The 21,022-nt window shown below is 35.2% G+C and overlaps 1 protein-coding gene across 7 annotated transcripts; it reads left to right on the forward strand.

Annotated features, from left to right (window-relative positions):
- The first annotated feature begins 4,745 nt into the window (after positions 1–4,745).
- Positions 4,746–15,562, forward strand: LOC120085665 (dihydrolipoyllysine-residue succinyltransferase component of 2-oxoglutarate dehydrogenase complex 2, mitochondrial). Of its 7 annotated transcripts, none has more exons than XR_005484011.2 (16): positions 4,746–5,019; positions 5,278–5,339; positions 5,414–5,488; positions 5,744–5,804; positions 5,910–5,937; positions 11,114–11,184; positions 11,890–11,964; positions 12,059–12,114; positions 12,221–12,265; positions 12,348–12,605; positions 12,706–12,800; positions 13,228–13,318; positions 13,451–13,561; positions 14,015–14,209; positions 14,575–14,825; positions 15,202–15,562. XR_005484011.2 is itself a non-coding variant. In XM_039041792.2 (15 exons), the coding sequence occupies exons 2-15, from the start codon at positions 5,289–5,291 to the stop codon at positions 14,764–14,766; spliced, it is 1,404 nt and encodes a 467-aa protein (XP_038897720.1). In that variant the 5' UTR covers positions 4,746–5,019; positions 5,278–5,288; the 3' UTR covers positions 14,767–15,119. The 7 variants fall into 7 exon arrangements, 4 of the variants coding, with proteins under 4 accessions (XP_038897720.1, XP_038897721.1, XP_090174031.1 ...); XR_016532153.1 differs by having other exon boundaries at positions 4,866–5,019; positions 5,426–5,488; XR_016532154.1 differs by having other exon boundaries at positions 4,894–5,019; positions 10,217–11,184.
- The last annotated feature ends 5,460 nt before the right edge of the window (positions 15,563–21,022 follow it).

Raw genomic sequence — 21,022 nt, forward strand, 5'->3', positions numbered from 1 at the left:
ATAAACGTAAAAAAACCCTCAAAACACCAGGGAAAAAGCCAGAGAAGAGAAACCAAAACCCCACAACTAGGGACAACAACAAAATAGAGAGCAACAACAAGTTCAAAAAGAAGAAAAGCAATCGTAAACACGCTAGATAAGACCAAGAAGATCAACCCGCCAGGAAGCAGCTCGAGCACGAACTGTAGAGACCATAAGGTAAAACAAAACAAATACCGACCTCGGTCGACCTCCATGCAGTTGCTGATTACGCTTCTGCCAGATGTAGTAGATGGAAACACACCAGAATATACGGAGCAACTTACTACATACCCCCTTACCCGTCTCCACTCGGCACAACTAACTTAACTCGACATCCCAACCCCCCACCCGATGCGACGAACCCAATTGACGCAACACACTAAACCACACCTCTCTCCCAAACCCACGCTCGAAAAATAAATGATCCTGAGACACTATACCTCCCCCACACAGAAGACATCCCCCCTCTTCCTCCTCCTTTGACAACACACCCCAGCTCCTCAACCAAACTCGCATACCTAATCTGTCCTCACAGCTAACTACATAATTAGTTTGTAATTCCTAACTGGCCATTATGGATTTGGCAAATGGACTCCCGAAACTGAAAAGAAATCTCAAGGCCTTAATTAATTAGATTACATATATTAGGAACAGGCTAATAAAATAATCTAATGTGATAAAATATTAATCCATATACATAGTCCATATTATTATTTAAATGCGTCTAACATAAAATCCAAGTACATTTCAAAACCTAAGTATTACATGTAAACTGGTGTTATTATGAGTTTGAGTAGGAAGATTGCATATCTTTTGTGAATGTATGATTTTCACATTACATAGAAGGAATATGTATCAGAGTTGTATTTCATGTTTTCATAAATGTATTTGATAGAAAGTACATAAATTGGATCACATTTATCCAATATAGTTCTACTTTGGAGTCACTACTTTCAGACTATATAGACTAAAATTGGACATTTGAATATAGCAGAACCAAAATGATATTTTAACTTTTTAAAAACAATAAATCAAAAAATAGAAATTATTATCAAATAAGAACAAAATTGAGATATAAAAACTACCATACGCTGTTTGATAAAATAATCAAAATTCAATTATCAAGTCACTTGTACACATTGCATTTTTTAGAACATCAAATAATTTATATACCAAAATGAATATAACTCAACTCATACATGTACCTATCAATCTCGAAGTCATAGATTTGATTCTCCCATCCAATATATTGTTAAAAAAATTATAATGTTACTAAATAAAGAGAAATTCCAAAATTCAATTAACTATATTCCGATTTTCTTTTTAATCGAGTAAATATTGAATCTCTCCCGTAGGATTTTTAATTTACCCTAGCTATGGATCAAGTTAAAAAATATGGTGGATTTTGAAATTATTGACAAAAATGGGTATATGGGAAAATATTTTTAAAAATAGGTGGGAATGGAAAGTATTGACAAAAATAGGGTAGTTTTGGTATGAAGGAAAATCGTGTACGGGGTACACAATTAGCATTTAATCCAGCACCACGTCGGCTCAGTTGGTTGACCGATCGAAGAGAGACTCGTGGACCGGGTCCATGATTTGTTTTCTTTTTTCCTAAAAAAATAGATTGACTAATTATTATTTTTTTAATCGGAGATGTACAACAACATTAAAACTTTAGGACCGGGTCTACAAATTCCTTCATTATTAAACTTAATTATATATTTAATCTAAATGAAAACATAATTATTCTGCACTCATATTTTTTTTAAGAAAATATGTCATGATACTAAAGAAGATTTACAATTAGTTCTTTAATTTGAAAATAGCAGTTTATATGAAATTTAAAGACGACCCCTTGGCCCTTCCCCACATGGGGGTTGTCTTCGTGTGCCTTTAAATTAGTTTCGCCCTGCTGTCGTTGTCGTCTACGATGAATACGTTTTCGATCAGTGTTAGCAACATTGAGTCGTCTTGTTTGTTGAATAATACTTTCTATGTTGACCAATGTTTAGTGACACGTTGAAGCCAACTTTGGTAAGTTGTGTTGTACTGAATATTGTTGTACATCTCCAATATTCTGTACGATGGAAAAAATAAATATTAAACAATATTCATATCATATATTTGGAAAATGTTTGATTTTAAATCTCTTACCATGCAGTAATAGTAAGCGTCATCAGGTGTGATTAATCGCCTCATGATTGAATCGTACCAAGAAAACTAATCATCTGATACAACTGGTCCATTTGTTATTTCTCCCTGTGCACAACGATCATGTCGTTCATGCCAGTAGGATATATGTTCCACGTGAATTCGACGTTAGTCTTGGTCGTGCTTACCTCTTAAATCAATCTGGTGTAGTGTTGGGAGTGTATAAGGCAACAAAGGTATCGGTTGTCATAGACCAAACTATCTCAATACACGATCTAGATGATGTCACTCTACTATATGGAAGCAAATAAGAGGGCTAACGGTCAACCAGATGTCTTCACCATTACGATAGTAATCAGGTAGTGATGACCAAATATCTTGTGTGTATGACGTCCAATTAATCTGACAAAAAAAGTTATACATCCAAAATGTTTTAAATATTCATTTATATATACATTTGTTACCTGATTGTGCATCAGTCTGTCAAATATTTTTTGGTATACTAGCAACATATTTGCTGACTGTTTAGAGGCAGCTAATACACCACTCCATCTAATATAAAAAATACAATTAATTTATATTCTTACATAAAATGATAACAAAATAAATATATAAATGAAATAATACCTGACACTAAATGGATGATGACCTAGGGCCTGTAACTGGACTTGTGGTGCTATAATTGAAAATCTATCATAAACCCATACCTGTAGTAATATCAGCAGCCCCACTATTCCCAACGTTTGTGTATTGGTAGCCCAACAAAGTTCTCTATAAAAGCCATGCAAGATAGGTACCACCCCACGAGTACGTACGAGCATGCTTAAAATCAGATAGTAGCAGGGAAAAACATGAGATGTACTAGAATGTTTGACTTGTCAGCGAACAAAAATCTTCCAATAAGCTGCATAATGTATGCTCGTGCATACCTACGTACGTTGATGTCGTCGGCATTAGGAGGTAATTCTGGAAACTGGGACACCAACTATAGGATACTCAATCTAGAGCCTTTTCAGATTATCTGGTAGAACGTCTAAGAGCTCGTCACAAACATTCTTCCAATCATATTGTAATGAACCTGTCAATGGTTCTTCGTCTACTCGTAACCCAAACTGAATGACAACATCCTGCAATGTAATGGTACATTCCCCACAAGGTAGGTGAAATGTGTGGGTTTATGGTCTCCAACGCTCAACTAAAGCAGTAATGAGGTGCCAATCAAGTTGGATAAATCCGATCTGTGTAACCCCAAGGAAACCTGTCTGTTGAACGTAGGGAATAATACATTGATCAAATGGGATAGTATGTTGTGCAAATGCCTCCCTTATCCGACAACTCAAAACTACAGTAGAAGAACTATCCCATATCGATTGTGAACGATGAGTATTTTGTTGATATAGTTGTACAGGATTAGAAGGAAATAAGCTTTAGGATAAGTGAGAGATATTTGTTTTTCTTTTATGTTGCTTGCCATAAAAGATAACCACCTTCACTAAAGTGGGTGGAGAGAAAAGATGGGGAAGGGAGTTGTCCTAAAGCTTTAGGGAGACCAATGTACAATACAAATAAAGTACAAAAATACAATAAACTTGCGCATACACTATACATTACCTTCGAGCTTTCACTAATGCTATTTTTGGTATATGATGTTAACTTTAAATTTTACTTTTTTTTTGGTCCTAGGTTTTGAGTCTAGTTTTTATTCGGTCCCTAAGTTTTAAAATGTTACACATTTAGTCCTTAAATTTTGAGCTTGGTTTTCATTAAGTCTTGAAATGTTTTAATTTTACCTTGAGATTTAGGTTTTGTTTCAATTTAATATCTAGGTTTCAAGATTTACGCTTTTAGTTTTATTTTTCACTAAATACACATTTTCTATCTTTAATGTTAACTCTGTTAATTAATTTAAAATAATTATAATAATTATAATAAATTAAATTTCACCATTAAAATTTGATTTAAAATTTCACTTAATAACTATTTCAAATTAAATAATATACATTGATGTCAATGTTTGGAAATGAGTATTTAATGAAAAATCGACGTTAAAAATATACAATTTTGAAACTTAGAAACCAACAGAATTCAAATCTCAAAAGTAAAATTGTAACATTTTGAATATTTAAGATTAAATTGAAACTATATTCAAACTGTAGTACTAAATCTATATCATTTTGAAATTGGGACCAAAATGAAAACTTGGCTCAAAACTTTGGTAACAAAGATGTGTATTTTCTTTTTTTCCTATTTCAAAATATAGAAGCAAAAAGGATATTTTTTTTCCCAAAAATATCTAATTTATGTACGGAAAATTAGGCCAAGGTTTTCAAGCAAGTTTGGGGAATAATTTCTTTCCATACTCTCTATATTCTATTTGAAAATTCAAAATTCTTGCAATTTGTTACTGCTAAAATTAGGTCAAAGGTTGAATTCAAAATAAGACAATTACAAGAGGGGCAAAAAGGTCAAACCACAAAAAATATGAAAACGATTTCCCCCAAGAAGAGTGGGGATCAGTAAAATTAAAACGGGACTAAAATAAAAAAATAAAAACAAAAATATCCAGCCCAAGGAGCACCTTCTCCAACTCCTCTGACTTTTCTACTATCCTCCAATAAAAACACGACACGTGTCCAAGCTCACTTGAAGTGGCCCACACCTTGTGAGAACCTCGAGCCTTCCAAATCATGGCGTAAAGGAAGCAAATCGAAACGTGTTAGAACATTCCTTTTCCTTCCCCTTCCCTTTCCCTTTCCCCTTCTCTTCCTCCTCCTCTCCCTGTCTTTCTCTGAAGCTCTTCCGCCTTGATCCCCCCGAGTTCTTACGGTCTCTGTCGTTTCGGTAAGCGCTTTCAATCGATACGTTCCTTGTTCTTTTTTTGTTTGATTTGAGTTCTCATTTCGCTGCTGAGATATTTGTTTTGGAATACCGGTTTTCTCTGATCTTGTTTGATTGTATTGTTCTTTTTCTGTTTGTGCGCATTTGATTTGGAAGAAGTTTCTTTCTGTTTTTCTCTCTGTATGTGTTCTAAATCGTGAGAGACTGCATTTATGTGGATTCTGATCGGCGCTCTGGTTTTTGTTTTACTTGCTTGAACAGAAGTTGAGAAGATGAGTTTTGGAGTCGTAAGGCGACGGATTGCGTCTGGAGGCTCTAATCTGGTAAGTTTCAGAGCACTCTATCCATTTTCTTCAGGCGTATATTTTTTGATTTTTTTGTAATGATTTCATTTCAGTTTTCTGCGCAGTATTTGCGGGGACTTCGACCTTCCATTTCTGCAGGAAGAGTTCGTTCCGGTGCTGAGAAAGAGGTAGTTGCGTTTTCTGAAGTTTTTGTCTCCTCGTGTGCTTTGTCTGGAGATGGTTTTTACTTTGCGTCGACATATTTTGATAATGCACGATTGATCTCTTATACACCTTAATTATTTGCTATGTATCTCTTTGGTCTTCCTGATAACTCTCTCTAGGTACTGAAATGAAAATTGAATGGGATGTTATTTGGTTATTTTTCGTGCAATAATTTATTCACGAATCTCTTACGTGCCTTGTCTTTCTTACATGTTTAGATTTTGCACCAGTGTAGAAGCTTTGGACATGTCAGAAATTTTTCTCACCTACTTTCACCTGGTAATTTTGACTATGGCGTCTGTGTATACTGTTTTTAAGCTCCTACCTCGTGGAACTAGCTCAAGTATGTGCTTTCCTTTGATTGATTGATTCCGTATGTTGCAGGTGGCCTTGCTAGTCCTCAATCTCTAAGGTCAGTTACCAATATACTTTACGTATGTGGCTCATGTTTACTTTTGACCTTGAGGCAAAATATTATTTTCCTTTTCCTTCTCTTTCTTGGTGAGTGGTGTTTGCTATCATTTGCTACATTTGATCGATGTGTTTACGGACCAATTTACTATTCTTTGGCCTGCTTGTCCCATGTCATGATCAGAAATGAATTTCGATTTAATATGGTTCGTTTGTTTCTACATGATTTTAAAGGATTTCAAAACTGAATAGACTTGAAGCGAATTCTTCTATTTTTTTTATCATTTAAAAAAAAAAAAATTGAAGGTGAAATGACTACAACTCTGATTGTTACATCTCATACATGAGAAACCTTCCCGTCTAATCTAGTTAGACATTGTAGATGTTAATTTAAAGTAAAACTAATTTAAAATTTAACTTATCAGATTTAAGATCTCATTTAACAGAAGGATATTATCGTAAATTGATCATTTTCTTAATGTTCTTAACATCCACACAACAAAATTTTAGTACATTTGAAATGGATGTACAAAAGAAAAAGGTTAAAATACCATTTTGTTCCTTGTACTGTGAGACTTGTTCAGTTTTAGTCCATTCCCAATTTTAGTCCTTGGACTTCCAATAGATCTTAGATTTACCTTATTGCTTGTTTATTATTGATTTTTTTTAAAATTATTATCTATAGCATTTTCTCCATCAATTTTAGAAACATGTTCACATTTTATTTTCTTGCATGAAATTTTTTATTATTATTTAACCAATTTTGATAACAATTAACTTCGAGAAACTAAATTTAAGATTTATTGAAAGTAGAAAAGCTAAAATTGGACATTGAAAGTACATTGAGGCACCAAAAGGGTATCTGAACCAAAAAAATAACTAAGTATTGGTACATTCACGTCTAATCTATTTTATTCCAAACTAAATTGAGAGTCCAAAATCATCTATGGTTTATAATATCACGTCATTTAAAATCCTGCTAATTCTTATTTGATTCAAACAATTTGATAATTCAGAAACAGATTTTGTTGCTATACCCTAAATTTTCCTTTTTGTAATTGTTGTTATTTTAATTTTGGATTGATGTCCCCGAACTTGTTTTTCTACTGGGAATAATTAGGTTTAATCCTATTTTAGTCTCTGAATGGTTACACTCATTGTATTTTCAAATGTTTAATTTTTTATTCTTTAAAAACATTGCGGTCCTTATTGTTGAATTTTCATTTTTCATTTGATAGAAATCTTGGGCCATCTATCTCCAAACTTTATAGTTAGACCAAATATATCTGCCTTAAAAACAAGTGTCTGTAAAACCTCATAATTTTTCTTTTTGATAAATGCAATATAGAGTTTTGATGGCAAAGACAAGTGAATGATAAGCATATTTTGGATATTGTTGCTCATTGCTCAATCAAGGATTTTTCTTGGAATATCCACATCACTACTTGTGGGAAATGGACTCTTGGTTTTTTTTATTCTGTTTGTTCGCTCCTTTTGGCTTGGGCTTTTTCATACTGCCCTCATGTATTCTTTCATTCATTCTCAATGGAAGTTTTTGGTGATAGGGACTCTTGTCGTGATGAGTCTCTGGTAGCACGAGTCTTCCTTCTTAGTGTCCTTGTAATAAGAGTAGAGAAATTGGCAATTGAAAGGAAACTATACCTTGGCTATCTCTACTTTTCTCTAAAACCTTTCTTAGGAAGAGGAATGGAATTCAAGAAATTCTAATATGCTAGATCATTAGGTTTTTAAGGTCTGTTTAAATCTCAAAGCACATTCCTAGAGTAGGGACTACTTATGGGGGTTTTATCAAATCGTAAGGACTTTTAAATTCTACTTGTAAACCATAAGACTAAGTTCTAACTGTCCAATTCATGGATACCAAAATTGTAATTTAACAATATAATTCCATCAAATTCACCTTTAATTCTAGTTTTGATTTCTAGTTCATAAGAATAGGATAAATATTAGTTGAAGTTCATGTGCCTGAACGCTCACAGTCACAGATAAAAAAGAAAGAAGAGGATAAGCAGATTCCGATTTATTGTTATAAAAAACTAGTTTGGACGAAGTTTTTTCTCTTATCTATTTTCTTCAAAATCAGCATACCAAAATTTAGTAACCCTTCTTAGGTTCTACAATTTAGAAATAATGACAATTGCTGCCTGCCCATATGAACGATCATGTCGTATAGATTTTCTATAGCTTTCACACATTTTTCTTATCTATCTAGCTTGAGCACAAGTCTTTCAAATCTGTAAAATCATGTGTCATTTGACATCTGGAATATACAGCCAGCTATCAAAGAAGCAAAAAGGCGAAGTACCGCAAGTAAAAGTACCTGCTTCAGATAGTAATGGAAAGTGAATACGAAAAGTGTGAGCTTGTCTTGATACCCTTGAATTATCAAAGACATTAGGGACTTATTGATTAAAGGGTGAGAGTTTCCATCACTTAACCTTGAGCAACTATACTGATCATTAGACAGTGGCAATGCCTTTTCCAAAAGCCTAAGATCTTCAATAAGCTTATTGAATTTTCTCGTACCTTACCTTTGTCTTCCCAACAAGTGATATTAAAGTTACCACCAATACTCCAAGGATCTTCAAAGTAGTAAAACAAGGTATGTAATTCGTCCCAAGGAATTCCCCTCCTGATAGTCTTCAGGACCATCCCCCCCTCCTTTTTGCCTCTAGTTGGTCTAGTAGTTCTAAACTATTTTGTGACAACTATCTATTATGAGTAATCTAACCCAAAAAACTTGGAGAAAATAGTCTAAATTAAATCGGTTGAATTGCAATAAAGAATATGGCTCTAAGTCCACTAGTGCCTTGTTACGAAGAGTTCATCACTGTAGCCCAACAAGATGAAAGAGAGACTTCAATCCAGTCCATAGTGCTACCCCCAATGTAAAATTTGTCATGCAAAGAACTTGACATTCTTGGGAATTCCTATCTAAAATGGAGCATAAAGGGGAAGAAAAGGAACAAGTGATATACAAACCTATGGATAAAGACATGCAAGAGAGTCCTTTCAAAGGATCGAGTGACCAAAAATCTTACTCTCCTGCTGAAAATGACTGAACAAAGAAATTAAAACAAAAGTGTCTAAGGTCTACATCTACCTATGAGATAGGGCGATCAACTCAGAGTTGATTAACAAGGAAGTAGTCGGGGAGGAAATGGAGGATAGGTGACAAAGGCAAGGAGATAGAAGATTGGGATCTATCGTTCACACAATACTACCGAAAATATAAGTGTTGGAGCAGTCCCCAACCAAGACATATAATTTGACTCCAACGGGACATTTTCTTGGTTCCCCTTTCTTTAGTAATGAAAATGGCTCTTCTGCTTAGAAATGAAATGTTCCTGGAAATTCTTGCTCCCATTGGACCATTTGTATCTATATGCATTAGGATCCCGATTCATGGATCTCTCGGTTCGATCGATTACGTATTAATCAATATTCGATTGATTGGTATGAGGTTCTCGATAAAAAAGATTTGTCTAAGTCACTTTGTTTCTTTTTGTCCAAGTTTCTTCTCTTTTTGTCTAACTCACTTCCTTTTTTCTTTGTGAGTTTCGGGAATATCCCCATTCATAGGTTCGAGATCCACATCTATGAATTGAAAGGTATGAATGATCAACTCTGCAATCAGTTGTTAGAATCAGTTGGAAAATCGTTCATTTGAAAAGATTGAAACCCCCAAAAATCGAAATTCTTGATCAATGGAGGAACAATATTACCATTTTTGTTCAATTCAATAAGATCCAAAGTGGATGATTGACTCATTCCATACTAGAAATAATAGTAGGAAATCCTTTGATAACACTTCTTTCTATCTCTCAATGATATCCCACAATCATGAAAATTGGCTAAATCCCGTGAAACCATTTCATAGAAGTTCATTGATATCTTCTTTTTATAAAGCAACTCGACTTCGATTCTTGAATAATCCACATCACTTTTGCCTCTATTGTAACAAAAGATTCCCTTTTTATGTGGATTATGTGGAAAAGGCCCGTATCAATAATTATGAGCAAACCACGGGGCGGTTCGTCCTATTCAAATATTCATGACCAAGAAACTTGGGTCAGGGCACAACGTAACCAAGAGAGCCATTCATTTAGGGTTTTTTGTATGTCTTTGTATTTTCATTTTTGCTTGTTGAAAGCAGTTGTTTCTATAAAACATGGAAATTGTCGTAACCATTTAGCCATTGAGGCTTTCTAACAGATTTAGTATCAGGCATGTTAATGGTAATAATACTTGCATTCCAGGGTCAGATGGCTGGTAGAGCAACCATTGATGAAGCAGAAGAATTTATTTTGTGAGATTCGGGAGGAGGAAACCAAGTCCTGATCCAGAGAAATAATGAATTTGGACTTGGCCCTCAGAGAGTGCTAAATGGATTTTGTAGTAAGAGAGGAAATAAAATGAGGTGGACAATTACTCATCGAGTAAATTATTTCTGAAGTCACTATTCTGAGGGCTAACCCCAAATGACTGTTACCTAAAAATTCAGCTCAGACAAAACTTTCCAATTTTAGGTTTGTCATGAAGGACTTGATACAAATTTGAAGCTTCTAAAAATTTATGACCCCGTTGCCTGGTTTGGTTCCCACTTGTATGAAAAGCAGTTAAAATGCAATGCCAGGGCCCATGTGCTACTTTTCTGTTCTTATGACAAGTGTCTGGTAGTGTTGGGAGTCCGTCCTCTATTTCGACCTCTCTTCGGGGCTATGGAGTTTACATTGGTGCTGTATTGGGTTTGAAATTCTCACTACCAATGCAAACCCAATTTTCCCTTTTTAATTTTGAATTTTTATGAGTATTGTGAAGTCCAATTCAACCTGAAACTCGACTTCCATCAAAAGTAAGGAACAGCTTGAAGACATTATATATCTATTATAGGAGTTGTCATTAGTTTTCCATGAGCAGTTGTTCCCTATTCAATTTGAGCCATTAAGACATTATAGGAGTTGGTCATTTGACTGGTAGATAATTCTTCTGTTACATGTTATAATAACCATTCCAATGTTGGATTTCTTATTGAAACAATGTTACACCAAAATGTGGGGCACATGTAGAATACTTCTTTTATTTTTTTATGTGAACTATTCATTAGTTCTTTTGCTACTGCCCCCTTTGGTTTTTAATTTTTATTTGGTGATCAGGGTAGCATTTGCAAGTTTGCAGCAGAGACCTATGATCCAAATGAATGGTCGTAACTTCTCTTCAGATAATGGTGCGGCATCTGTCTTTTCTTAATTATTTTTGCCTGTGTTTCATCATGAACATTTCGTGGGCATTAGTTGGAATGCTGTTAGCTGATGCGGTCATCATGCTTGCAACATTAGGAAAGGACACTTAATATGACACTAATTGGAGAACCCTTATGTAATCTCCAATGGTTTCCTCTTCTGCATTCCATGTCATGAACGAAAGGTTTAGTTCCTTAACATAAAAAGACTGAAAAAAATGCCATCTTTCTTTCATCATCATTTATAACAAAAATTATATTTTTTTCGGGGGTGGGGGGACAATGAACAGAATTTTCATTTCACAGTAAAATCTAGTAACTGTGATGCCATTAATGAAGGATATCTATCTCAGTTGTGAGTTCCAAATGGTGTGTAAGATGTTGCATTTAGGTAAAAATTGCTGATACAGTTTTAACTTTGTTATACTGACATCACTTTGAGGAATTGGAATGATTTATTTACTCGTCCATTAAATTTGGCATTGAATCATAATTGAGAGTGTTTGGGCATGCTGTTGTATGAGACTTAAAGCAATATCCATTTTGATGTTGCTTGCTTGCTTATTTATTCAATGAAAAATATATTGCAAGCTCTCTCTGTGCACAAATTTCTTTTTCGTTAGTTGTATTTGTGCATGCAAACCCTTTTGTCTTTTTGTAATTAACTTATTGTCATGTTTGGTATGAAAGGGGACCTGCTTGACGTTGTGGTCCCTCCATTGGCTGAGTCTATTACTGATGGAACTCTGGCAAAATTCCTGAAGAGTATGTCCTTTATTTTTCAAGTATATGGATTGTTGGTACGTAATACACAAATCTTTTTTGGTTAGTAAGAATTATTCTGATATGTTGAGGGCAGATCCGGGTGATAGAGTAGAATTGGATGAAGCAATTGCTCAAATTGAAACAGATAAGGTGCTGGTTTTTAGATTTGTAGTTGAAAATTGATTTTCTTTCCCTTCCCCTATGAAAATGATATACGTTTCATATTTTAAATCCTCTGCTCATCATTTTCTATCAGGTTACTATTGATGTCACTAGTCCAGGGGCTGGTATTATTCAGAAGGTGACTATTTTTGGCCCTGCTAGTTAATTTCCTTATCTAGGCTTTTTGTAAATTGATGACTAATTAATATAAATGCTGTCAGTTTGTTGCTAAGGAAGGAGATACGGTGGAACCAGGTACCAAGGTCGCTGTTATTTCAAAATCTGGTGAAGGTGTAACTCATGTTGCTCCTTCTGAGAAGACATCAGAGCAAGCTGCACCTCAGGCTGCTCCAGCTGAAAAAATAGAAAAGCCTAAAGCTGAAACTACGGTCAGTGAGAAGCCTAAAGCACCATCTCCACCGCCTCCTAAACGTTCAGCTACAGAACCCCAGCTTCCACCGAAGGATAGGGAAAGACGAGTAAGAACATAATTTAAAATGTGCAGGGCTTTAATATGTATTCACCTGTTTTCTGTAAGTTTGTAATGACTAGCTTTACTCGGAATTGTCATGACTTTAGGTTCCAATGACAAGGCTTCGAAAGAGGGTTGCTACACGATTGAAAGATTCTCAGAACACATTTGCTATGTTGACGACGTTTAATGAAGTTGACATGTAGGTTTACACCTATTGTATTATCTGACTTCCAGCAGGTTTTTTTGCATTGGGTTTCCTCTACCTATGTAGAAACTATCGTTGCAGGCTTCTATTTGCTTCTATTTTACCTTGAACGTTGTTAGTTTCAATTTCTTTTGTCTGTCATGTCATGCCTGGATGCTATTGAAAGTGAAAGACTGATTTTGTTATTAGTTAATCTGTTCCTCCCATTTTGTACATGTAAACCCACTTAGGCTGGAGTTATCTTTAGGGCATTTTAAGGATATGTGGAGGGGTTTTCAGTTACCTATTGGATGCATTTATTAGTACGAACTCCTGTTAGTTGGCTTTATCCTCACATCTCTTGCATTAGTTAATCTAATCCTCGTCATTTTCAACAGACTCTTTACAACTTCATTTTAACTTACGAATTGCTTCTACATAGGACAAATTTGATGAAGCTTCGTTCTGATTACAAGGATGCTTTTGCTGAGAAGCACGGAGTCAAGTTGGGTCTTATGTCTGGATTTATCAAAGTATGTATCTGTCAACTTTGTGGATATGTTTTTTTTTTTTTTTTTTTTTTTTTCGGTTTTAAATATTCTTTTCCAGATATGAGTGCGAGATATGAGTGTATGCCAATTCATTTTCTTCCGTTCATGTTTCAGGCTGCTGTCAGTGGGCTTCAGAATCAACCTATTATTAATGCTGTGATTGACGGGGATGATATCATATACAGAGACTACATAGACATTAGCATAGCCGTTGGCACTCCCAAGGTTTGTTGCAGTTTTGATTTTGTTGTAAAGGACCTAATGGTTAATTGCAAACAGAAAAGGGGAGAGTTATCTTATCAAATCCCTGCTTGTTTATGCCCATTGATTCCTCCTGATTTTTTAATAGATTCCTTACCATATCCTTACCATATTCTAGCTTTGCTCTTCAACTCGTGAGGTTTAAAATGTACGAGCGTTACTCTTCTGAGATGGCCCATATTTTGTAATGGTCGATCACCACATGTGAAGTTTTAAGGGCCATCTTCTAGGAATTTCTGGTCTCTTAAGTATGACATCAAATCAGCTTGAATTCAGCGGTCACAATACAAATATAAATTAGCCTGGACCAAAATCTATTGAAAGAACTGATGGTTCTGCTTACAAGTTACGATGTAGATCATAAATTATGAAGGGATACAAGGTTGCAACATTATGTTTCATCATTTTTCCTTGCAGGGTCTTGTTGTGCCAGTCATTCGAAATGCTGATAAGATGAATTTTGCTGAGATAGAGAAGGAGATAAACACCCTTGCAAAGAAGGCAAATGATGGTACCATATCAATTGACGAGATGGCTGGAGGTTCCTTCACCGTATCTAATGGTGGTGTTTATGGAAGCCTTTTGAGTACCCCCATTATTAATCCCCCTCAGGTTTGTGTTTATAAATCTTGCCTCCCCGCCCCCTCCACAAGAAGACACCATCCTTGGTGGGAGAAGCAACTTGCCTTCTACACTATTGAATGCAATTTTCATATTAGCTAAATTGATTTTAACCATTTAGAATCAGTCAAACGCGCGTTTAGTTTAATACGAACAAAGATATCCATGGAAATTTATTTTGGTCGATTGGGGTCATTGGTCAGCATATTCCCTCACATCCTAAATGTTCGATGCATTAGTATCCATGATTTGCTGGTTCATTAATTCTAAAACTGGACTGCACTATTACCATCTTTCTTAGATGTCTCTTCATTCTTGTTCTTGATAAGAAACCGGAATTTGAAATTTCTTGGCAGTCGGCAATCTTGGGAATGCACTCGATCGTCTCCCGTCCTGTGGTGGTTGGAGGCAATGTTGTCCCAAGGCCAATGATGTACATTGCTCTAACATATGACCATAGACTCATTGATGGGAGAGAGGCAGTGTTCTTTTTGCGCCGCATCAAAGATGTTGTGGAAGACCCACGAAGACTTCTCCTTGACATATAAAGTCTCCAAAACCAACAGCTATTATGAAGAAAATCTTCAGCATGTGGTGTTTCCAGAGGGTAAAACTTCAAACCTTAAAGAAAAAAAATCATTTCGGAAATAAAATACTCAGTTTTCTTCAGATTTCAAGTTTTGTAGGGATATTATTTCCATACTTGTGCTCCCATAAGTTATTGCGGCTTGTCTCATAAATTGATACTGAAATGAGAGATCTTTGTTGGAAAGCATGTTTTTAAAGCGGTTTTCCATGAATTTGTGAGCTGTGGGAATTGCCACGTTCCATACTGTTGAAATGTTTTCGTATTTGATTTGATAGAGTGATATCTCTATGAGATTTTATTATTTTACCCAAACTTGAAATATGTCAAGTTCCGAGCTTTGATTTTTTTTTTTAGTGTTATAAGCAGTAAGCTCTTTATTGCGTAAGTTTTACAGGGTTTTCCTTTCGTGGTGCAAATCGAACTCAGCATGGCGAGGTTGCTGACAATTAATTCGGAGCTTACAAGTTCTTGGTTCTTTCTTTATGGGTTATGCCTTGGATAGTTGAAATTTTCTTAGTTTTCAATAATTACATTTACAATTGAGGTGTATTTGGCTGTTGACTAAGCTAGACTATGGGGAGGTAGCATGAAAACCTTTCTTCTTTCCTTTCAAAGTCCTAGTTTAATAATCTTAATGCCTTTGCGGGCTTTGGGAAGGAGGAAAAGAAAAAGGACCATTGATTGCTGGTTACAGCTCATTATTTTGTAATCGCCTGCTAAAAATATGGATTTTAAGGGCATGCATTTTACATCAAGAACAAGAATCACACCCAAAAAAAGAAAATCATGAAATAGTGGAACATAGGAAATATTTCCTAGAAACATTGAATCCAAATTTGAATTTTTTAATTTTTTAATTTTCTAGGAATACGAGTTCAATCTTGACTTCAACCAACAAAGAGAAAAAAGAAAAGTGAAAGTATAAGAATAGATAAGTACCGTATTCAACTATGAGGTCATAAGGCAGAATCCGTTTGTTTTAAGATTTGAGTCATTGTTAAGTAACTATTTGGTTTTTTGTTTTTATTTTTGAAAATTAAATTTATAGACTACTTTTATATCTAAATTTCTTCTTTTATTATCAATTTTTTAGTCAATTTTAAAAGCTACTCCTAAATTTGAAAACTAAAAGAATAGTTTTTAAAAATTTGTTTTTATTTTTAGAATTTGATTAAGAATTTAACAATTGTATTTAAAAATTATAAGAAATGTAAAGGAAATAATGAAGATACCAAATAGGCTTACGTTTTAGATTTTATCTCTTTTTCCTTTTTGTTGGATGAGAAGTAGATAAGAATTTCCACAAATGTTGCTGGTTGGGTTCAGTTTATCCTTTTGATGACCAAAAGGTACCTCATGGTTAGATTGTGAATAATCGCTCTCATTAAAAGGATGAAGGGAATCCTGCAAGCCTCAACATTAGTGATTGTATATGTAATGGTGTGAATTGCAATTTTTTAATTCTTAAATAAATTTCTTTCGAATTATTATTGGAATCGACAATAATCAGCGCATACGGGAAATGAGGAGTGTTTTTAGTTTATTTGGTATGGAAAGAATAACCTTCAATGCTAAAATGAATAATTAATAATTGTCTTGGCAACGAAGTGATGTCATTTCAATCTTTTACCTAAACTAGCCTTTTAGAGAATTTTGTAAGTTTAATTAATAGATTTTATGGAAAAATATCTTTTTGGTCCCTTGATTGTGGATCTAATTTTTATTTCAAAATGTTATACAATTAATTAATTTTGAATTTGGTTTCAATTTAGTCTCTAAGTTTTAAAATATTACAATTTTACCATTTGAATTTTGCTTCAATTTGATTTTTATGTTTGAAGATCTACACTTTTAACTTAGATTTTTTTAGTAAATATGTATTTTCTGTCATTAGTGTTAGTTTATGTTAAAAAATTTAAAATCATTAAGAAAATAATAATTAATTCACTATTTTTTATTACTTTTAAAATTAAATTTAAGTTTAATTTTAATTAGGAAAATTGTTTTAAATGAGAAAACTATTGAAAATATTTTCAAATATAGCAAATGTCATAATCTATCGGTAATAGACACTGATAGTAGTCTATCACTATCGCTAATAGACAATGACATTTTACTGTATTTGTAAATATTTTTGTTCATTTTATATTTGAAAACCCTTTTAATTAATTAATAGGAGAAGATGTCGAGATAAAGTGGCAGACAGAGTAAATAGACGGTAGACGGGAATACTGACCCTACCAATCGAGACCTTGAGGTCAGAAGAAACCTAGTGGCAAGGAAGAGAAGAGTTAGAGAACTTGTGAATTAGGAGACGACATCAGAGGGAGAGTCGAGTACGCCTCAAGCCAGGACAGATCCTCAGTTAGAGGATAGAGTGTTTGACAGAATTGCTCAGAAATTAGCGGTCAGTGTAAGTTCAGTATAGGCAGACTCTGAGAAGAAATATAGCATTGAAAGGCTCAAAGCCCTAGGTGCAGTGACTTTTGAGGGCACTGCAGACCCTGCAGAGGTGGAAATATTGTTGGATTTGATAGAGAAACGTTTCAATATTATGGGCTGTTCGGAAGATCGGAAAGTCGGACTAGCTGTGTTTTTGTTACATAAAGGAGCGGAAAAGTGGTGGAAGGTGGTATCCGCCAAAAGAAACAGTTCAGATGTAATGATGTGCCATGAGTTTAGGAAGATTTTTGAAGACAAATATTATCCCATAATAAAGGTGTTATTGAATATGTCTATTGCTTGAATAGAAATCCAATAAACCTAAAAGTCTCTTGACTATTGGATGAGTACTTCAACTTTATGTGGAGATATAAAGGTGGATCAGGTTCGAGTAAATAGTCAAAATGATCTATAGTATATGAATAAGGTTGGGTACCTTATTCTGGTAACGTTATTAGATGCGGTCTGCTCTGTAGTTGTTACAAGGAGTTGTAAGGTGCTACAAACTTAGTGATCCTAATTCTTTCATGTTGCACATGAGGAATGGGGGTGTGAAAGATCGGACCACGAAATGAGTCACTCTTACTTTATAACGTTGTTTACTGTAAGACTGACTATTTCAAAACGATGACTTAGATAACTTGACCTAACTATGAACTCCTGTTTATTCGGTATTACCTTTAGATTTGCATAGGTGAGGGTTGGCTCAACAACGCTGACTCAATAAGACTCCTATTTCAAGGGTAAGACTAGATAGATAGTTGGGGATATAGAGTGCAAGAGGGAATTCACTCCTACCTGCTTTTAGGGATAGTCGAGAGGTTGTTCCCTTGAGTGCTGATTCTGGGGCTTGAACAAGGGATCCCGCCCTCTCATTTGGCATGAGAGGGACTTGGTTTTGTTGATTGGATCACAAAAAAATTGTTCATCAAGGGATCAGTGGGGACTTAAGGAACAAGAGGTAATTTCAAGGGTAAAACAGAGACTTGACTCAGCCGTTATTACAAACAACCTGTGAAGAGTTAACTTACTAATCATGGTTATATCGAGTGGACACAATATATCTACAGTGAGGGGAGTTAAACTATGGACTTTAGTGGAGTGACTCATTAGTTAATGAATGGGGGTTAGATCGGTCTAATGAGTTTAGCCGATTAATCTCGGATCGTCGGAGCCTATAATCTGTAGGTCCATGAGGTCCCCTACTAGCTTGGAAATGGATTAGCTCTAGAGTAGCGTGATAAGTTAATTTGAAATGTTCAAATTAGAATCAAACGGAATTGGAGAAAATATATTTAAATATGATTTAAATATATGAAGATGAATTTGTGTAAAAAAGTAATTTAATATTGGATATTAAATTAATTAGAATTATTTAAATTGTTTAAATAATTGTTTATTAATTTTATTAAAAAATTAATTTATAAAATTAATAAATTTTGAATTTAGAAATAAAATATGATTTTAAAATCAAAAGGAATTTTAGAAATAGAATTGCACAAAAAGGAAAAATGGGTTTTTCCATCTTCAGAACTTACTCACTAGAAACCCACTACCTTCAAGCTTCAATAACTCCAAGCATTAGGTGCATCTCATGCAGCAAATCTCTTTGCATGATAGTCTGCATTATATTGAAGAGATTGGAATGAAGTTGAAACGATGCAACCGATAGAATTTTTCTGAAAAATTCTTGAAGAAGAAGGTGTTCTTCAATGGGTGATTCAGTGAGCTTTCTCCAAAATTTCCTTTGATTCCAGCTTATTTTGACTCCCACAACTCAATCTAGAGCATCAAGAGGATAGTAGGGAAGATCTTGTGGCGGTCTACACAAAGATTTGGAGGAATTTGCAGCTAGAAATCAAGATTTCAACGGTTAGGTCAAGGTATGTTCTTGAAACCCATTAAACTCTGTTTTAGCATGTTTTCTTTTCTGCCAAAATTAATGAATTAGAGTGCTTATGGATCCTGTCTGCTTCCGCTGTGTGTTGATGTCGATCCAACGGACAGTAGAATATGAACAGAAGTTTACTGAGTCATCACAATACGCTCTTCCAATCATAGCAGAAGAGAAGGACAAGTGTAGGAGATTTAAGAATGGTTGAGGAAGGAAATCAGAACTCCGTTAACTTCTACTGCTAATTGGTTGAACTTTAACCAGTTAGTGGAGACCGCTATTCGAGTTGGGCAGAGTTTGACAGATGATGAACAACTACAGAAGGACCGATATATGTCAGTGGGGCCGAAAGACAGAGGATTCTGCCAGTTGTAGGCCAGTCGGGTATGGGTAAATCAGAGGTATGAATTGGCAAGAATCCAGGAGGAAGAGATCTCGACCCTTGGCTAGCACAACTAATCGGTCAGAAGTAGCACGTGCTGGTGAGTCAGTCGCCAGTACAGATCGGAAACCACTGTGTCAAAATTGTGGTAAGAGGCACCTGGGAGTATGTTACAGTGGGAGCGGTGTTTGCTTCTAGTGTGGGTAAGCATGACATTTCAAGAAGGAATGTCTTTAGTTGACCAGAGAGGCCCAGGTAGTATAACGGGTAACATCTTAGACTGTTAACCAACTGAGAGGTGTTGGAAATAGAGGAAAAGGATCAAGCGGTGCGAAGCAAAAGGGTGTAGTAGGCCGACCCTAGTAATAGGGGCATGTGTATGCAGTTATGCACCAGGAAGCCGCAGAATCTCCATACGTGGTAACTGGTAATGTGACTTTATGTAGACAGCCTGCATATGTTTTATTTGATCCTGGTGCCACTCATGCCTTTGTATCTAGCATGTTTGCATCACATTTAGATAGGTTTTCTGAAAGCATGTCTAAGGATAGTGTTGCAAACACTGCGAGAGAAGCAATTGTATGCGAAATTCAGTAAATATGATTTCTGACTAGAGCAAATAGTGTTTTTGGGTCATGTAGTTTCTGCAGCCGGAGTTAGTGTAGACCCTCAGAAGATGGAAGCCGTAGTAAATTGGAAAGACCCACCAATGCATCTGAAGTACATAATTTCTTAGGTCTAGCAAGTTACTATAGACGGTTTGTAGAAGGTTTCTTGAAGATAGACCTCCCGTTGAAGAATCTAACTAGGAAGGATGTAAGATTTGAATAGTCCTCTGATTGTGAATGGAGTTTTCAGGAGTTGAAGCGGAGATTAGTGTCTGTACCTATACTTACATTACCCACTCCAGGTAAAGAATTTGAGATATATTGTGATGCGTCCCGACAGGGACTAGGTTGTGTTTTGATGCAGGACGGGAAAGTGGTAGCTTATATCTCCCGACAGCTAAAAAAGCATGAATGCAACTATCTCACTCATGATCTGGAATTGGCGGTAGTGGTTTTAGCTCTAAAGCTTGGGAGACATTATTTGTTCGAAGAGCGCTGCCATATATTCAGTGATCATGAGAGTTTGAAGTATATCTTTGATCAGAAAGAGCTGAACTTGAGGCAAAGAAGATGGATCGAACTAATCAAAGATTATGATTGTACGATTGAATATCACTCTTAGCAAATGTAGTGGTTGATGCTCTAAGTAGGAAGTCGACAGGGTCCAGAGCTACTATTTGTTTAGTAAGAGGAATGTTGATTCAGGAGTTCTATTCCAAAGTTGTTCTAGCAGTCGGTCAAACAGGTGAATTAATAGCCTCATTCCAGGTACGACCTACCTTAATGGATGATATTGTACATGAACAATTGAAAGATCATAATCTCCAGAAGATAGCAAAAGAGGTAGGTAAAAGACCTGAACTGACTTCCAATTGGGAATAGATGTAAC

Source organism: Benincasa hispida, chromosome 9 (assembly GCF_027475165.1).
Source record: "Benincasa hispida cultivar pf3 chromosome 9, pf3_genome.v1.1, whole genome shotgun sequence".
NCBI classification, from domain to species: domain Eukaryota; kingdom Viridiplantae; phylum Streptophyta; class Magnoliopsida; order Cucurbitales; family Cucurbitaceae; genus Benincasa; species Benincasa hispida.